Here is an 18,427-nt window from a genome sequence, read left to right as displayed (position 1 = left end):
AAATAACAATAACTATGAACTTACCACTGTGAATACAGCACCATTTGGATTCACCTTGTACTTGACATCAGGGTAGACCACATTAAAGATCTCCTGCAGCGCGTCTGCCATCAGAGACTCAGAAATTTCCCATGGATTAGCTTGACTTCCAGCCCAGAGAAGTGCCATAGACAAGAAGGCCTTCACCCACTTTGAGTCAGCAGGTACTGGGAGATCATTGTTGCAATATTGACTGGGCGGTGTTACAAGAACATCTAGATGCTTGGGCCCCTACCATTTTCCTCCTGATCCTCCTCGTATCAGCCCTTGCATCACACCCTTACCCTGACATCACCCTGGTCATCCTTGTCATTTTCGCATTCCCTTTTGCTCTCTACCTGTCGCTTCAGCAGAGCCAGTACATCTGGCCGGATCCTTTCGCTGATGAAGCATATCCCATGCTCCGTTCCACCACCTGACTGATCCTGCGGACAGTCCCCTTGCCCTTACCGTCCGGACGGTAACCTATGATACGATGCACGACGCATCCCCTTTACCCTGTTTCCTTTCCTGATCTCTGACTCGATGCGCAGTCGCACATGCGACTTATACTTAGCTCCGCAGCTGCACGATCGTGCCTCTGCATGTTTCACTTCTTATTCTGATCTTTGACTCACTTTCTTATCCGCACGTTCAGAGCTCACCCGTGTCTCACCTCGAACGTGCCTTCCTTTTATGGTCATACCCTTTACCGTTACTTCTCTTGGTAGTACGAGTTATCATCCACTAATACGCTTCCTGTCCTCTATATAAACTCGCTACCATGTAACATATTCCTTAACTTGAATCTACTTGGTTCTTGACCTCCTACTCTCACCAGAGTGATCCTTTCTGCCTCGCCAGCAGTCTATATTCTATCCTCTTATCTGCTCCTCGCGGATAAGCCTATAGTCTCGATCTTTACTCATTGACTTCGTCGACGAGCAAAGCCCCTGTTAACTAGTCGGACTTCTGTCCTTCTAATTAACGACGATCCTTACGATTAACCTTCGGGTGTCGTAAGCCTAGGCCGATATAGCTTATCGTCTCGCAACTGCCTGACATAAGCTACCCGATTTGGACATAGGCGTCAAATCTTACTTGCTGAAGCCTCGCCAAGTAAGACCCCTAACCTTGGGCTAGCCCAAGGACGTCCTCAACCGTTGACAACATACACTCTGTTTGAGCGTCGCCAACAGATACCATCCAAGTCGTAACACGCGGCTTAACAACCTCCTTTGCAGTAGCCTTCTGTGAGACCTGCAGGACTTGGGTGCTGGGAGGAGGTACAACATCATCATAATAACCCGCTGGGACTTGGGTTGAGGGTGGAGGCACAAGATCACTGCAGCTGGTAACCTCAGAGCTTTCTTTCTTCAACTTTTTGGATGGTGGAGGGGTAGCGCTCTGAGATACAATAGTAGATGTCTGAAATACACATGCTGAATCAGATCATCACACAAGACAAAAAAATCCACATACTGATGTAGTTTTGCGAGAAACATGGCCCTTCTCAATGGTGGGAATTGATCTAACCTTGGGCAAGAGACTTTCCTGTAAATCATCAGCTGAAAAGTCAGTATCATCAGTGGCCTCAGACGCAGTCTCATCAACAAAATCCCCGTCATCATCAGCCTTACACTTGATACTACCAGGCTGAGCAGAAAACATTATCTGCTCAGGCTCAGAGTCACTCTCGCTGGTGGGAACAATTAAAGTAGACTTCTGCAATTGAACTGAGTCCTTGAACTGAATTGCCGATGGGAAGGATGACTTACTTTAATCGCCTGTTTCCCTTTCTTCCTAGGCAGTACAGCTGGATGCTGTTCAAGAGCCTCAGGGTCATCAAGACTATTGTTGCTGACCATGAGGACATCGTTGGACTCAGGTGCGCTAATTGATTGCTTCTGATTGATGTGCGCAGGTTTGGCCTTGGAACTGGTCTTGGTACTGGTGGTCAATACCGATGAGGGCGGAGTGGTTGCAGCGTGAGAAGCAGAAAAGATGTTTGATATGGAGCTTGGTGTAGCAGACTTTGGTTCAGCTGGTACATTGTTAGCCCAGTTGTTGATAAGACTGCCGAGTGAGAGTTTTTTAGTTGTACTTGAAACCACACAATTTATAAAAAAAAAGAGTTGATTCACTGAGTGAAAACATTGTTTTGATGAAGAGTGTGTTGGACTCACGACAAAGGCGCCTTGTTGCCTTTCTTATCATTCAAGGCACTGCATCAGAATCAATGTTATTGGTCTTGCGGGCATTCTTGATGGCTTCCTTCAGCAACATTTTTACTGCCTTCTCTTTCTTTTCCTTCCCACCAACAACTTCAGCTTCTCCATCACTCAATAGAGTGTCCTCTGCATCAACACAAGTGGTTTGACCATCTGGTGAGTGTTAATATCAGTTTCTATTCTCAATGTGATGTTTATCATACCATCAGTAATATCTGTGCTAGAGGTTTTTTTGCCTTTGGCGACAGGACGAGGACGAGGACAAACAGGCTTTGCCTTAATACCTCCCTGCACTTTAGCTTCAAGAGCCTCCATATCATCCTCGATACCAGCAATCTGTTCAGCAGCCTTCTGAATATGTGCGCTCTTCTGTTCCGGGCTTTTGTTTGTGTGTGGGTCGTCAGTGACCTTCGAGCTCTTGGTACATGATTTTCTCTTTGCATTCTGGAGTCATTCCTCAGCTTCGGCCTCTAAAACAGGCCTGCCAGGATGAGCATTGGCATTCGTGGGACGAGTTTGACAGGTGGACACTTCTTGCGAGGCTTTGGGTGCCATGGCTGACTATTGAGTTGATGAGAGGAGTAGATGAGGTGGAGCAAATAACTGGGGTGCAAAAAATGCAAGGTACTGGTCCCGGGGATTAACACACATATTTGCTGACATTTCTCTTATGTTCTCAAGCTTCTGTAGGCAATGGCTCAATTTTTGATGGTACTACCCTGCCTCTAATCCTAGTTAAGTTACTGTCTGTCATATCCCATATTCTGGACATACATCCGATAATATTCCCATGCCTCATCCAGACCTTCAGATGTCCTATCCATGTCTGCAGTCCTCTATGCATCCAGATCCCTTTACCTTCGCAGCTAGCCTGCATCATTCATCCTTTGTCCTATCCCACATATCCACGCATCTCGTCTGGACCATATCCAGTCCAATCCAGTCCGATGCATAGATCCGCTTCCGATCTGATATCAATAAGCTTCTTAATCCATTTCCTGTGCATATAATGTTAACATAGCTTATCCAGTATTCCTTGTTTTCGGTACCTTGGTTATACTTACTACCGGTATGCTTACTGATCCATTAACCTATGCTTCATTTCTGACTCGCATTTGTTAACTTTGCTTATGCTTCGTACATAGCCTCGGACCTTTGCTTATTGATCTTTCTGATAGTCACTTAGTATATAAACTCTTGTATATGTCTTGTAGTCCCTCAGTCTGAATATCATATCAGTCCTCGCACTAGTCTTCACAACTAAGTCCTTATACTAGTTCCTTCCTTGTGAAATCTTCCTTAGGCCTAGGGAGGAATTCCCTAGGCCGGAGCTCCACTCCTCTGATCCTCTGATCCTATATTCCTCCAAGTTTCTGGAAGTTCGTCCGGATCTTTCCCACAGTCCTCCAGACCTATTCTGCTTCAGACATTGTCCTTGCAGCCTTACCTCTGTTTGCTTCTACTCAGGACAAGTCCTGAGTAGCCACTACACATATTCATATCAGGATGAAACCTCATTGTAATTTCCAGAACTTTCCTCCAGAACTTTCCCACACTCATCCGGAAGTTACTTGCACTCATCTGGAAAGCCCTTCCAAAGTTTCCTGTACCTTCGGATATCCATTAGACTTCCTAGGATCTTCTCCGGACATCAATCTGAAATTAAGGGCACATACTCGGGTAAGGGGCACAGCGCACGAGCTGAAGCCAAGCCCCTCAGAATCAGTCCTACCCCTTTGTGCATGGTCTTAACACTGTTATGACTGGGATAGTTCTTCTGTCAATGGTCAAAGATAGACCAGTCTTGTTGACAGCTTGTTCTGAACTCCTAGTACAAGGAGGGTTCAGGTTCAAGGGTTCTGCTAGACGAGCGCGGCGGCTTCTATCTAGGTTCAGCGGCGAGTGGTTTTAGCACTTCTGCCTATCAAGGGTTCAGGCTAAGACAGTGAGTGACTGTCTTAGAATCGGATATCAGACTATAAGGGTGGAGACCTTATAGAACAGGATTCAAGGGGAAAACCCAGTAGATTAAGTTAAGAAATACTACTGTTGTACATGGAGTTTATATAGGTAACAAGGAGCGGCATAGCCATATCAAGAAAGGTAAAAAAGATAGGAAAATAGTACAACCTATCAAGATAGCAAAGATAGGTGAAACAATCATGCTGCGCATGATGGTAGTCAAGATATAATAAAGAAGAAAAGAAGTGCGGACAGCCCGCTTAAGAAAGAATAGCTGAGTCTAGATGAGTCTAGAGTCGGTGCTATGGTTACAGAAAGGGAAAAATAAGTAGGACTAAATGTTGTTGTAACAAACACTGTCAGAGAAAGGTTTGCATTCAGTCATTTACTCGCTTTCTTTCTTCATTCTGCACCCTAGTGCCATGCCGCCTACTCGAAAGAAACGTATTTCATATCAATTTCGTTGTCGCCATCCTGGATGTAAGAAGTACTTCAAATCTCTCAGCGGATGCACAAGGCACCGCATTGCCATGCACCCATTTATGAGCAGGGAAACTACAAAGGGAGCTGGGTCGCAGGACATGGACATTGATGGTGAGTCCCACATCTGTCCCACTCAGTAATTAATGTCTTTATTCTGACCTTGATTTTTTAAGATCATGGTTCAAATTGCTCATCTCTGGTGCCCCCAGCACAGGAAGGAGATTATGACATGAACTTTGCTGGTGAGTCCCATCAGTGATACCCAACCCACAACAGTTATAACACTACATATTAAAGATGGACCACACCTTTCATCTCCACCACCACCACCAGGGCAAGTTGACGGTGATATTGGTGGTAAGTCTCAGTCTCAATGTCAGCGTGTTTTATCTGACAGCGCCTTCTGAAGATGCCCGCTATTCATCTGTACCACCAGCTCATGAAGTAGACACCGAATTCCATGGCACAGGCAAGAACTTGTACCACAATTATCACACTGGTTTGGATGGTGAGCACATCTTATTCTTATAGCTATCTAACGCTAATGGAGTCCCAGCTCAACCATGTGATGCAAATGGCCTTTTTTTAGTGCCTGGTACTCCACCACTGCCTTTCACAGAACAGTTACCTGATGACTGGTCACCATTCCGCAACCATACTGAATTTGAGATGGCCGAATTCTTGTACAGCCACGCACAAATGTCCGTGTCAAATATCAACACTCTCCTTGATCTCTGGGCTGCGTCACTCCTCAAACATGGCAATATGCCGCCTTTTTCAGATCATAAGGACCTCTACAAGACAATTGACAACATCCCCATTGGTGGCATCAACTGGCAGTCCTTCAAAATTCAGTATTCCGGAGAGAAACCTGATATACCGGCAGATGTGCCTTCATGGATGAGTCAATAATTCGAATGTTTGGTATCGCGACCCTCGTGAAGTTGCACGCAACATCCTCACTAACCCTGACTATGTAAATGACTTTGATTATTGTCCTTTCCATGAATATTCAGTCAGTAAAGACGAACACCGTTACCAAGACTTCATGTCGGGTGACTGGGCCTGGAAGCAAGCGGTACATGTCTTTCTATTAGACATTACTTCCTTGTATTGAATATTCTTTCCAGGATATCCTTGCTACTGACCCTGACACACTCGGTGCGATATTTGTACCCATAATACTCGGAAGCGACAAAACAACGGTATCTGTCGGCACCGGAAACAATGAGTATTATCCATTGTACCTGTCTATTGGCAATCTACGCAACAATGTCTGTTGAGCGCATCAAGATGCGCTCTGTCTTGTTGGCTTTCTTGCCATTCCAAAGAGTAGGTCTTTGACACCTTTTTATACTGTAACTATTCTCAATCTTGCAGCTACCAATGAGCATAAGGAAACCAAAGAATTCCATGACTTCCAATGCCAAATCTTTCATTCTCACTTGCGAAGATACTTGAGACTTTCAAGAAACCTATGTTAAAGCCCGAGGTCACACATTTTGGCGATGGACATTATTGACGTGTCCTTTATGGGCTAGGACCATATATTGCAGACTATGAAGAGCAGGTTCTACTCACATCCATTGTGAGGAATTGGTGTCCAAGGTTCATCATGCTAGCTCTTCGCGCTGTTCTCTTAATGTTTAATACTCTCAAAGATGTCTCGCTCCCCATGGAAAACTGGACGACGATGAAGCGCTATGCCGATGCGAGGCACACAGAGAGGCTCTCTTCGAGGAAGACACATCTGATGTCCTGCGGCATGATTTTGGTATTGTGGGGTCTATTGTGGTATGATTCATTCACTCGCTGCAGTGTTTGCCTGACTTATGAAAATTTAGCCTTTTACTAATGACTTTCCTTGTGCTGACATTCATCAACTGATTGCACCGGATATCCTTCACCAAATCATCAAAGGCTGCTTCAAGGACCATCTTGTGACATGGGTGGAGAAGTACCTCCATCATGTTCACAGCAAAAGGGAGGCCGAACATCGAATGGATGACATTGACCAATGACTTGCTGCCGCTACTCCCTTCACTGGTTTGTGACATTTTCCACAGGGTCGTGGATTCAAACAATGGACCGGGGATGACTCTAAGGCACTCATGAAGGTACATTTTTTTTCCTGATTGACATAAGATTTGTTGACTGATACATTACTGTTCAATGGCATCTAGATATATCTACCTGCGATAGAAGGCCACGTACTGACAGACGTCATCCGCACATTTCATGCATTTTTGGAGTTCTGCTATCTTGTTCGAAGGAATGTCATCATGGAGAACACGATCTCACAAATAGAAGATGCACTACGTCGCTTTCACCACTATCACTCAATATTTCTTCAGTTAGGTGTTGTCCCTACATTCTCACTCCCTTGTCAGCACTCAATGAAGCACTATCCCGACCTTATCCATCTATTCGGAGCGCCAAATGGTCTATATTTGTCAATGATGGAAAATAAGCATATTAAAGCTGTGAAGCAACCATGGTGTTGGTCAAACAGATACAATGCACTTGGACAGATGCTTGTGACAAATCAGTGACTCGACAAAATCGCTGCTTTGCATGTAGACTTCACGATATGTGGTATGCTCAATGGTACATGTCTTAGTAATGCTTCAGGTAAGTAAATCGAGACTATGATATCATGCTTCACTGATTTCAATTAGGTTGTCTTGATACTTCATGCAATGACCCTCCTGCTGAACCTCCTGACACCAGTCTCGATACTGCTGAGGCCAATGATGTTGATGAGGGTAAAATTGATGATGGGCCGACTGAAATTGAGGCCCATGTGCAGCTTGCACGAACATGCCGTGCGTATTTCGATCCTTTCACTATATATCACTCACTCACATTGATATCAGAATGAAAATGTGCCAGAACCGTAGCAGTGCTCACTATCGAGCTTTCTATTCCGAACATACAAAATCTTATTGGTTGCTTTCTCTTTGAGCAACTTCACCCTCATGACCCTCGTGACCATGCCACCATCCCACTCGACAGTTTCCCCGTCTATGATGGGAAAATCTCTGTGGTTAATTCCACATCATCAAGATTCTATGCGCCGAGTGACTTAAGTGGGATCAGAGGGATGCAAAGGGAACATATACAATCCTGCCCTAACTGGAGGAATGTGCAAGCTCGCTATGACTGCATGTTCATAAATGCACAACCAGACTTTGAAGGAATGTGAGGGCTTCAGATAGCACGCGTGCTATGCTTCTTCTCCTTCAAGTACAAGTTCATCTTGTATGAGTGTGCCATCATTCATTGGTTTGATGTCATAGGTGATGCCCCTGATGAAGACACAGGCATGTGGGTAGTTCAGCCGTCCTTTGATGGTCACTTTCCAAATATTTCAGTGATACACATTGACACAATCTATCGTGCAGCTCATCTCCTTCCCCTTTACGGTGTTAATTTCATCCCTTGTGCTATTAACTTTTCAAACTCTTTAGATAAATTCCGTGCTTTCTATGTCAACAAATTCACCAACCATCATGCATTTGAAATCGCATTTTAATATTGTATCACTCAGCTCCCCTCTCCCATATCTCCAATGACACATCTGCCAAATTCATACTCCCTTCACTCATCTCTCTCAGCTCCCCTCTCCCATATCTCAAACGACATCTGCCAAATTCATACTCCCTTCATTCAACCCACTCAGCTTCCCTCTCCCATATCTCAAACAACACAACCATCTCCTACCAAATTTGTACTCCCTTCATCAATGCTGGCAGCATCTCCAAAACACAAAATCCATCCACCTCCTCCAAAAGACCTACCATATGCCATCGTGTCGGATGTGTTGGAATGTTTCGGAGGAAAAGAGTAGATAGATATTTCGCAATACAATAAAGTACTACTAATATCCAATGACTTCCATCCTACTACTGAGTGAGGAAAAGTAAGTAATGCAATAGGTAGGAAGTACTAGATATTAAATAGTGACTATGTAGAAATTCGGAGTGCTATAGGCGAGAGTAGTAGCAATATTTCAGGTCCGAAATCCTATGTAATAGGACATGTGGTACTGTGGACTATGAGAAACATGTAATAATGCTGTATACAATGCTTAGCAAGTCAAAAAAGAGTAAATGTGCACCTAGTGGGGATAGATGCGACTGGACAGGACATATGGAGGACTGGTCTGATGCGTGGGAATGTCGGGTTGGGATCGGACATGCGTCTGACTGTCAGAAAGTGTGTCAGGTTGGGATCAGACTGTCGGACTCGGGTCAGGGTAGTCGGAAGTGTGTCGGACAAATACTGCTTGACATCAGTATCAAAATAGCTGGTTCCGAGCCCAGTGCAAACACCTATGTACAGGTGCCAGGTTACATAGTCTGACAGAGTATTCCGGCACCAAACGTCCAGCTGAGCGATAGCGTAATTTTATTCTGTTTCATTTTTGACCATCCATCATTGTCGAGTTCGGCATAGCTCACACATCCTCACTTGCACTTACCGTCATTATTTTTGTTCTTCTTTTACTTACATCCTCAATATGCACGAACACCTCGGTCTGCAGCTCAATGGGCCATCAAACGCCCCTCCAACACCACCATCCACCCAGAACGCCATTCCCTCTGGGCCAAGTTCCTCTACTCAACCGCCCACCGCAGGATTGTCATCAATGGATGCCAACAATCAAGGGGCCCCGAGAGCTACTCCTTCTCAACCCCTCCAAGCTGCAATGCAGCGGCCAGTACCACAATCCCGCCAACATCTGGTTTAGCAACAAGCCGCGACTGTCGTGCTTCCAGCAGGGCCCAATGCTCCACATGCCCAAAACCCTCCCCCCGCCCAGCCTGCTGATGAAATCGCTGCGCTGAGGGCGAGGATTGCCGAGCTTGAATGCGGGAGTGCTCACGGCAACCAACTACTGGCCAGAGCCACCGTTCCTCATCAAGCTTTGGTAGCGGATCCCACTGCTGTCAATCGCATTCGCGCGAACTTAGCTAGTGCCAAAGACGAGCCTAAGAAGCTCACTTTGCCTGCTCTTCAACCTGGGCACAAAGTCAGCGCCCTAAGCTTACACGAGTCTTATTTTACTGTCGTACCTGCGCCCTTTCCGTTTTTCTCCAGGTGTATGCTGTGTTCATTTGTTTGGCACCTGCTTTGTTAGAGTGCCCTGTCACGCTGTTTGCGTCAGACCGTCCGTCAAACACAACCATTCGGCAGAGTTATTTCTGCAGTGTTTATCTTTTCACTCTACCACAATCATTTTAGTTGTCTGATATGTCGTACCGCAGCCATTCCTACGAAGGTAGAGGAAGCTTTCAAGCTTTACCACTATGTGCTATATACGGCACTCACACATGTGGGCACTCTAGAGCCCACCTTCATGGAAAAGACTTGTCCTTTATTTTTACTCAGGACGGGCTTACTGCCAAAGGCCTTGATCGCTCGAGCGAGCTATCAATTGTGACCGTCGACTGGGTTGGTGCAGCGAAAGCTGCTAAAGAAAGGACTTTGCACTACTGGGGTGCAGATAGAGCATCTGCCCTGATGTCACATCATCTTGTTGTCCTCGATATTGGCCAAATGCATGGCTGGTTAGTTGCAATGCACTATGATGTGCAACAGCGGGAATTGGCCCATGCAAACCACGAGCACAACCTCACAGGACTCGACGTAGCAGCCCTTACCATAGCCAACAATAAAATTGCAACTTCCATTTCCTTTGCTATGCATCCCAATACTCCCACTAAGTGTTCTGCTCCGAGTGATTTCGTATCATCTCCTCAAAAGAAGTCTCACACATTTGTGTCGAACCACTGCTTTCGGTGTGGGGCACACGGTCACTTGCCTGCCAACTGTTCTGCCAACACTACCATTGCAGGCAGGCCCGTCGCAGCCCTTGCAACTGGTGCAAGAAGCAAGCACGCCCTCGCTACAGCCAGTGGGAAACACTACTGCTTCAATTGGGCCAATAGCTCTAATTGCTCCTTTGGAATCAGGTGCAAGAATACCCACTCCTGCAGCCTGTGTGGGGAGTCGTCTCACGGAGCCGGGAGTTACAAAGCTCATGGATGATCCTCGCACTGTTGTTACCCCTCTCGATCACCTACAGGTGGAAGAGCTTCTCCGTAAATATGGTATCTTCGACGACTGGCGTCATATAATGGACAATATACATAATGGTTTTAATGTTGGTGTTGCAGAACCACCAACCAGTACATATACATTTCGAGAATCATGCATCCTCTTTACTCAATCCCTCCATAATCAACTCGTACATACTCTCCAAGCAGGCCGCTGGCAGATATTCCGTTGGATTCACCCCCTCAGATTTAGAGCATTTAATTGGCCCATTTCGTACTTCTTCGCTGGGTTTAGTCCTGAAACCTCACTCAAACAAATTTTGTATCATCCAAGACCTATCCTACCCATGAAACCTCTCAGACGTCCAGTCTGTCAACACTTCAATCAGTGCGGACAATTTTCCTACAGTATGGGGCACATTTGATGAAACTGCTGCACTAATACTTTCCTTACCCCTGGGTTGCATCACAGCTACCTTCAATGTCTCTTCAGCATACCACATAATTCCTGTCATGCCTTCGCAGCAAAATGCCCTTTGCATTTTTTGGAGGGGCATTGTGTATGTGGATCGAGCTCTCATGTTCGGTGTAGAAAGCTGATCTCTGCTGGGCTCAGCAGAAATCGTACTACCTAGACAACAATTATTTAGGTAGATCTTAGCACGACCTATGCTGCTATACTTGCAGAGCAAGTGCGTTCGATCCTATAGGGGTTGCTAATTGGTATTTAGTAGTAAAAATGCGTCAGTAATACAAATAACAAAATGTCCAATGGTGCGAAACGATGTCCGAAGGTAAATCGATGATGTCCGAAGGTACTTATCCAATGTCCGAAGCCAAAGTGCGATGTCCGAGATTTCGGACTTTCGGACTTCACGATAATAGGTCGGAAACTTTATAACGAGTGTCGGATTGTGAGCGGTATGTGCGAGTATAACGAGTGACAGAGTATGACAGTGAACGAATGGTAATATTTCGCAATGCAACTAAGAACTACGAGAATATTCTGGGTGATCTGCAGAGTCGGGAAACGGCTCCTAACTACTGGATGATGATTGCTACAGGTCACTACAGAGTATTTAAGTAAGTACATAGAAATTTGGAAAACTACAGGCGAAGATAGTAGTGATATATGTCGGGTCCGATATCCTATGTAATAAGACACGAGGTACTGCGGACATGTAATAACGCAGTCCGAATGTCAGAAAATGTGCACAGGAATAACTACACACCTAGTGAGGCTAGTTCAGATGGACAGGACACGGGATGGACAAGTGCGCGCGAAGTGCGATCGGCCGATGCAATGTCCGAAGGTCCGATGCGCCGGATCCGATACAGAGTGGCTCAGACATGTGTGAAAGTGCATTGGACATGTGCGCATATGGTTCGGGTGTTGACGTGAGTATGGAAATACGTGGTTTTGAGCCCAACACTGCGACCATCGCTACATCGGTCTAACCTCCAGTGCAGGTGTGTTTGGCTCCGTAGTGGATATGCTCATCGCTATATACAGCAAAGCGGGTTTCGAGTTGATTCGAAAGTGGGTTGACGACTTTCTCGTCATTTGGCTGCCACATCAGTTGTGGACTGAAGCGGATTTTATTGCTTTAACAAGCTACTGCGGGGTTCCCTGGAGTCTCGAGAAACTCAGGCTATTTGCATCAATCCAGCGGTACATCAGTTTCAACTGGGACTTGAACCAGAAGCTAGTGTCTCTGCCAGAGGAGAAGCTCCGCAAAATTCAGGAGATGATTACTGGCTGGCTGCTTGTCGGGGCATCATTTACAGCGAAAGAGGCTGCAAGTTTACATGGCAAGCTGGTACATGTTGCATGTATTTTTCCTTTAATTCGACCTCTCCTCCACTCGATTGCACGTTTTGCAGTTGGTTTCCATTCTTCTCATGCACATCTTTGCCCTCCAGCAGCCATTATCTCGGACCTCCCTTGGATTCAATCCTTATTGTTATATCTCCCAAATCGTGTTCCAATAACCAACCCATTCCCAATCGATAATGGGTGGTGTGGTGACACAAGCACATCCTTCGGAATTGGCATCGTCATCCAGAGCCACTGGGCTGTGTGGCATTGGTCACCAGGCTTCCAAGTTGGGCCCAATCGAGCTTTTGATATCAGTTGGGCAGAAGCTGTAGCCGTCGAGCTCGGTTTTCGAGTGGCCATCCATTTGGGTATTCTTTTTGTTTCCTTCCGTGTATCCTTGTTTTTCTGACAAGAATTCAAGGTATCATCCCCGAAAATTTACCTACGAATTTATGTTATCTCGTGCGTTCAGACAACGCAGGCGTAGTCACGGTAACCAACAAGGGTCGTTCATGCAGCGCCGAAACGAATGCTGTGTTGAAACATATTTATCGTCTGAAAGCAGAGTGTTGTGTATGCCTGCACGCAGTACACGTGCCCACCTGCACCAATATTGCAGATGCCCTCTCACAAGGCGACATTCGAGCTTTCCAAGCTGGTTTCCCTGGTGCGACAGACACAGTATCTATCCCATTGCCACCCCATTTGTTGTTATGGCCGACAAGCTCGTTCCATGGTCAAAATGACATTACACTCCCCCTTGCCAACCATACCTATTGTGCACTCATCTCCCACAACCTCTGCCTTAGCCGAGCTCAGCTCCTCGCATCTCTGGCCGCCTTGCAAAGCACCAGAACAGATGTTTCTCTGGCGAGGTGTGACTGATCCCCCTTTGTCCACTATCAGTCATCCTATAATCCGGCATATCGCTGACCTCGCTAATCGAGCATCACTTCGTGACACCGCAGGCTATGGTGCTGGTTTACAAAAATATCATTTATTCTGTGACATCTTCTCTGTTCCCGAGCGTGACCGTCTCCCAGCTTCATTTGAGCTGCTACATTCCTTTGCACTATGGGCTGTGTTACGACTTGGATGGTATCTGTTGGCGACGCTCAAACAGAGCTTGTGTCGTCAACGGTCTGTGGACGTCCTTGGGCTAGCCCAAGGTTAGGGGTCGTACTTGGTGTATCTTCGGCAAGTACGATTTGACGCCTATGTCCAAATCGGGTAGCTTATGTCACGCGGGTGCGAGACGATAAGCTATATCGGCCTAGGCTTATGACACCCGAAGGTTAATCGTAAGGATCGTCGTTAATTAGAAGGACAGAAGTCCGACTAGTTAACAGGGGCTTTGCTCGTCGACGAAGTCGATGAGTAAAGGTCGAGACTATAGGCTTATCCGCGATGAGCAGATAAGAAGATAGAATATAGACTGCTGGCGAGGCAGAAGGATCACTCTGGTGAGAGTAGGAGGTCAAGAACCAAGTAGATTCAAGTTAGGGAATATAGTACATGGTAGCGAGTTTATATAGAGGACAGGGAACGTATTAGTGGATGATAACTCGTACTACCGGGAGAGGCAATCGGTAAAGGGTAAGACCATAATAGGAAGGCACGTTCGATCTAGGTAGAACGTGCTGGATAAGAAAGTGAGTCAGAGATCGGAATGAGAAGTGAAACGCGCAGGGGCACGATCATGCAACTGCGGATCTAAGTATAAGTCGCATGTGCGACTGCGCACCGAGTCAGAGAACAGGAAAGGGAATAGGGCAAAGGGGATGCATCGTGCATCGTGTCATAGGTTACCATCCAGATGGTAAGGGCAAGGGGACTGTCCGCGGGATCAGTCAGGTGGTGAAACGGAGCATGGGTATGCTTCGTCAGCGAAAGGGTCCGGCCAAATGTACTGGCTTTGCTGAAGCGACAAGTAGAGGGCGAAAGGGAATGCGAGGATGACGAGGATGACAAGGGTAAGGTCGGGGTAAGGGTATGATGCGAGGGCTGACACGAGGAGTATTAGGAGAAAAATGGTAGGGGCCCAAGCGTCTAGATGTTCTTGTAACAGGCTGTCTCTGACCCAGATCCTAAAGACCCCATCCTATCAGCTCCAAGTGACATTTGTTTCGAGCCCGTCTCTGTTGGTGTAGCTCGAAAATACTTATCCGCAGTGCAGGCCTGGCACATAGCTCAAGGCTGGCCTCCACCTCTGTCGGACTCACACCATAGCCGCATTAACTGGTCTCTGCGGGGCCTCAAGAATATGCACGGAGGCCGCTGGAAACCCCTCCATCCTCCAGTTACTCTTGCAATGCTGACAGCTCTCAAAGCCACCCTCACATTATCTGACTCCTTTGATGCCTGCATCTGGGCAATGGCATCTTGTGCCTTCTTTGGCATGATGCGTTTTGGCGAGGTTTCAGTTACTTCCTGCGCAGCATTTAGGCCCTCCAAGCACCTCACAAGGGCACATGTCTTCTTTGGTGTCGACATGCAAGGCAATCTGTATGCATGTTTGGACCTACCTTCAGCCAAAACTGCTCGCATTGGGGAAATACAATCCATTTTTCTCAACGAGCAAGGTAGCTTGTGCCCCTTGGCTGCTCTCCACAACCTCGCACAAATTGTTCCTGCGCTGAGTGATGATCCATTATTCTTGTGGCGAGACAGCAAGGGTGACATCTGTCCGATGGCAAAAATTTGTGCACTCGAACAAATCAATTCAATTCTGATGGCCTGGGGCTGGGGAACGACCTTTGGGCACTCCTTTCACATAGGTGGCACGTCTTTCTACTTGGCAAAAAAAGTCGAGCCCGAAATAGTTCAAATTGCAGGACGATGGAAATCACTAGCATACAAAACATATATCCATGCCTTCGAGCAAATTTCCTTGCAGCACCTCGCCAACGCAGCATCTCTATAACAGTCGCCTCCACATCTGGTTGGGCTGAGCTGCAGCTTTGAGCCACGGATAGTTTTGGCTCGTTGGGTGAGCGGCTCCAACCTGCCTGCATCCCACCCGAAGCTAATGCTCGGACCAGCCCAACACCTCAGATCATGTCACCGACTCTATAGCATCAGTTGAAGCTGGAATGTACAGGTGCCGGGTTACATAGCCTGATGGAGTATTCCGGCACCAAACATCCAGCTGAGCGATAGTGTAATTTTATTCTGTTTCATTTTCGACCATCCATCATTGTCGAGTTTGGCATAGCTCACACATCCTCACTCGCACTTACCGTCATTATTTTCACCCACCCACCACTCCCTTGTTAATTTTTAATTTTTTTTTGTACCATAAGCTCTCGCTTCGTTTCTTAGATATTATTATCAACGCGGATAATTGCAATATCAAGTTATATCATTTTTACATGGCCTCTTGCTCACGAGTCAACACACAATCAAACTCGTAAGTAGGTTTTCCCGCTCTCCCAGCGGCTCCAACCTGCCTGCATCCCACTCCGAGCTAACGCTTGGACCAGCCCAACACCTCAGATTGTGTCACCAACTCTATAGCGTCAGTTGAAGCTGGATCTCAGACCCTGCTCTCCCATCTCGCATTCTCCTCCCACTTGCATCCTCCGTGGACACTGCTCGCATGGCTGCCCATGGCTTCATTCCTGCCAACAATGCCCAAGTAGTGCTGCCATGGTCCAGTTCGGTCCAGTTCAGAGGGTCCTGGATGAGAACCGAGAACTGGACCATGGTCTGGTTCTGCAAAATCTTCGAACCCCGAACCGGACCACAGAGAACTGTTCTCTGTGGTCTGGTTCGGTTTTTTTCTGGTCCAAACTCGAACCGAACCCAAAAATTTTCAGTGGCAAGCGCGAAAAAAAAACATTGGAATACTAGTTTACACGTTGAGTAGCTACTCCAATGACATGACTACATACCCATCTCTGCCTCTGTAGCTGCTGAAGATGCTGATGTGCCTGGAGGAACGTGAAAGTAGGAAGTGAGGACGGTGCAGTTCTTGGCAATGAAGGCTGCATGCTGGATGCTTAGACAGAGGATGGCATCATTTCAGAACAGGGAGAAAACACATGCACATCCTGAGTGAGAGACAGCGGGGTGAGAGACAGCAGGCAAGAGATGGAGGGCAAGAGATAGTGGGCGAGACCTGACTTATGCAGGGTTTATCTGCAGGTAGTACATATAAATATTAAGTTAGAAATATGAAAAAAAGATTGTAAAACAGGACTCACTAAGACACTACAAACAGCAGGCAGCGACTTTGATCATCATGGCTCGAGCTCAATGGAGGATCAACACACTGCAAATGGCAGACTTCAATCAGCATGGCTCAAGTTGAAGGAGGATCAACACATTCATTCACTGCAAATGGTGGGCAACAACTTGGATCAGTGTGGCTCAAGCTCAAAGGAGGATCGACAGACTCACTCACTGCAACTCCTCATCCAGAGTCGAGTCTACATGTGCTGCATGTGAGCAAGAATGAGTGCCGCATCTCATCCTTTTCTCATCTTTGGTGTCCTGGTGCCGTCTGTAAGTGTTCGTGCCATGTCAGCACTTGCTGGCGTGTGTTGGGCATTTGCGCATGGTGCTGGTGGTATCGGATGCAGTGTGGTGGTCATAGATGTGCACGAGCACACAGAAATGAACGCTGAGCGCTAGCGAAGATGCTTGTCAGTAATATACATAGTACAAACATACATAAATCAACATAAGCGCAGGTGGCATGGTGTGTGATGGGTTGTGCGGTCATTTGTTCCAGTGCCGATGCTTCCATGAGTATGATGTGCGCCTTGACAACACATGATTCTGTTCTGCCAGTAGTAGTTGGTTGAAAATTGAGTTAGCAGCACATTGTGACAGCAAGTCATGTGAGAGTTTGATTGATTAGTACTTACCTTCAAAAAGGCTAAAGGTAGCCTGATTAACCAGTAGTGCGAATCCTGAAGACAACAGTTTGACATGGAGACTGAAGTTGTCACAGTCAAAGTCAAAGTCAATAACAGTTTGGAATGGTTCGGCAAGGCCGAACCAGAATGGGACCATTGGGGAAGACCTGGAACCGAGAACCATTTTCCGGTCCAGTTCTGGCTGGTGTGAGAACCGTGGACCGAACCACGGAGAACCGGACCAAAAGTCCGGTTCGAACCATGGTTCTGGACCAGACCGTGGCAGCACTATGCCCAAGTAGAGGGATGGAAAAAGGTGTGTTTCATCTCATTTGATGATCTCACTGGATGAGAGCTCACTCATGTCCCAACTGCAGGTAACAGAAGCCATCCACGAGAAGGGCTCTTTCATTTTCCTGTGACTCTGGGTGTTGGGGCGCGTGGCACACCACAGACACATCTGGCCTTTCCATCACAATTCCTCAGCTCCTGCTGCTTTCTCTGCCATTGCCACTCCCTCCATGGGTGGTAGTTTGCCTATTCTCGTTCTTGCCGGATAGGATTTGCATTGTGACAGGTCATTCGTCCAACTACCCGGTAGTTATTTTAACCTAGGTCCTGGATTCATACTCGTCAATTAGGTTACACACCAGAGCTTTCTTTTTTCTACTCAGCGAGACCAGTAATATAAATAAGTCATTTAAGTGCAAAAAGGGACTTGGAGATTTTGCTGATGGAGATAGACTCAAACATAAAGCTTAAAGCACAGGATGGACTGTGTTTGCGATGTTGAGGTGTCCTAAGGTGTCTTATGTAGTACATTGACAGTCGGCATCCCTAGCCACAGGTATTGAGAGAAAATTTCCCTACAAACTGCAGAAGGGAGATAGTACGATATCAGTGCCAGTTCGTGCTGGAATGGAAAGATGATTATGCATGCACCTTTGGGAAGATATATCATCCATGGAAGCCCAGTATCTGAAGAGGACC

At 46.6% G+C, this 18,427-nt stretch overlaps 4 protein-coding genes across 4 annotated transcripts; 2 read left to right on the top strand and 2 right to left on the bottom strand.

The window, feature by feature from the left end:
- Positions 1-1,146: 1,146 nt before the first annotated feature.
- On the bottom strand, positions 1,147-2,804 carry EDB93DRAFT_1245977 (uncharacterized protein; the record flags this gene model as incomplete). Its single annotated transcript, XM_041452387.1, has 7 exons — positions 1,147-1,446; positions 1,501-1,743; positions 1,797-2,094; positions 2,205-2,243; positions 2,303-2,402; positions 2,453-2,666; positions 2,727-2,804. The coding sequence occupies 7 exons, from the start codon at positions 2,802-2,804 to the stop codon at positions 1,147-1,149; spliced, it is 1,272 nt and encodes a 423-aa protein (XP_041312480.1).
- Positions 2,805-4,991: 2,187 nt separating this feature from the next.
- Positions 4,992-8,229, top strand: EDB93DRAFT_1237966 (uncharacterized protein; the record flags this gene model as incomplete). The annotated part of the gene is made up of 12 exons (XM_041451490.1): positions 4,992-5,202; positions 5,251-5,517; positions 5,600-5,772; positions 5,825-5,968; positions 6,265-6,302; positions 6,356-6,488; positions 6,539-6,664; positions 6,761-6,811; positions 6,878-7,242; positions 7,587-7,839; positions 7,909-8,047; positions 8,069-8,229. 12 exons carry the CDS (start codon positions 4,992-4,994, stop codon positions 8,227-8,229), a joined length of 2,061 nt encoding a protein of 686 aa, XP_041312479.1.
- A 355-nt stretch (positions 8,230-8,584) lies between these two features.
- Positions 8,585-10,350, top strand: EDB93DRAFT_1100370 (uncharacterized protein; the record flags this gene model as incomplete). The annotated part of the gene is made up of 9 exons (XM_041447000.1): positions 8,585-8,616; positions 8,658-8,710; positions 8,789-8,962; positions 9,241-9,441; positions 9,479-9,729; positions 9,798-9,867; positions 9,965-10,032; positions 10,089-10,267; positions 10,299-10,350. The coding sequence occupies 9 exons, from the start codon at positions 8,585-8,587 to the stop codon at positions 10,348-10,350; spliced, it is 1,080 nt and encodes a 359-aa protein (XP_041312478.1).
- A 5,760-nt stretch (positions 10,351-16,110) lies between these two features.
- Positions 16,111-17,897, bottom strand: EDB93DRAFT_1100369 (uncharacterized protein; the record flags this gene model as incomplete). Its single annotated transcript, XM_041446999.1, has 8 exons — positions 16,111-16,367; positions 16,469-16,568; positions 16,781-16,787; positions 16,981-17,079; positions 17,107-17,218; positions 17,250-17,357; positions 17,447-17,704; positions 17,798-17,897. The coding sequence occupies 8 exons, from the start codon at positions 17,895-17,897 to the stop codon at positions 16,111-16,113; spliced, it is 1,041 nt and encodes a 346-aa protein (XP_041312477.1).
- Between the last annotated feature and the right edge of the window lie 530 nt (positions 17,898-18,427).

Source organism: Suillus bovinus (genome assembly GCF_016758785.1).
Source record: "Suillus bovinus strain UH-Sbo-P2 chromosome Unknown EDB93scaffold_4, whole genome shotgun sequence".
Lineage (NCBI taxonomy): Eukaryota > Fungi > Basidiomycota > Agaricomycetes > Boletales > Suillaceae > Suillus > Suillus bovinus.
Note: the sequence above shows the minus strand (reverse complement) of the source record. Positions and strands in the feature narration are given on the sequence as shown.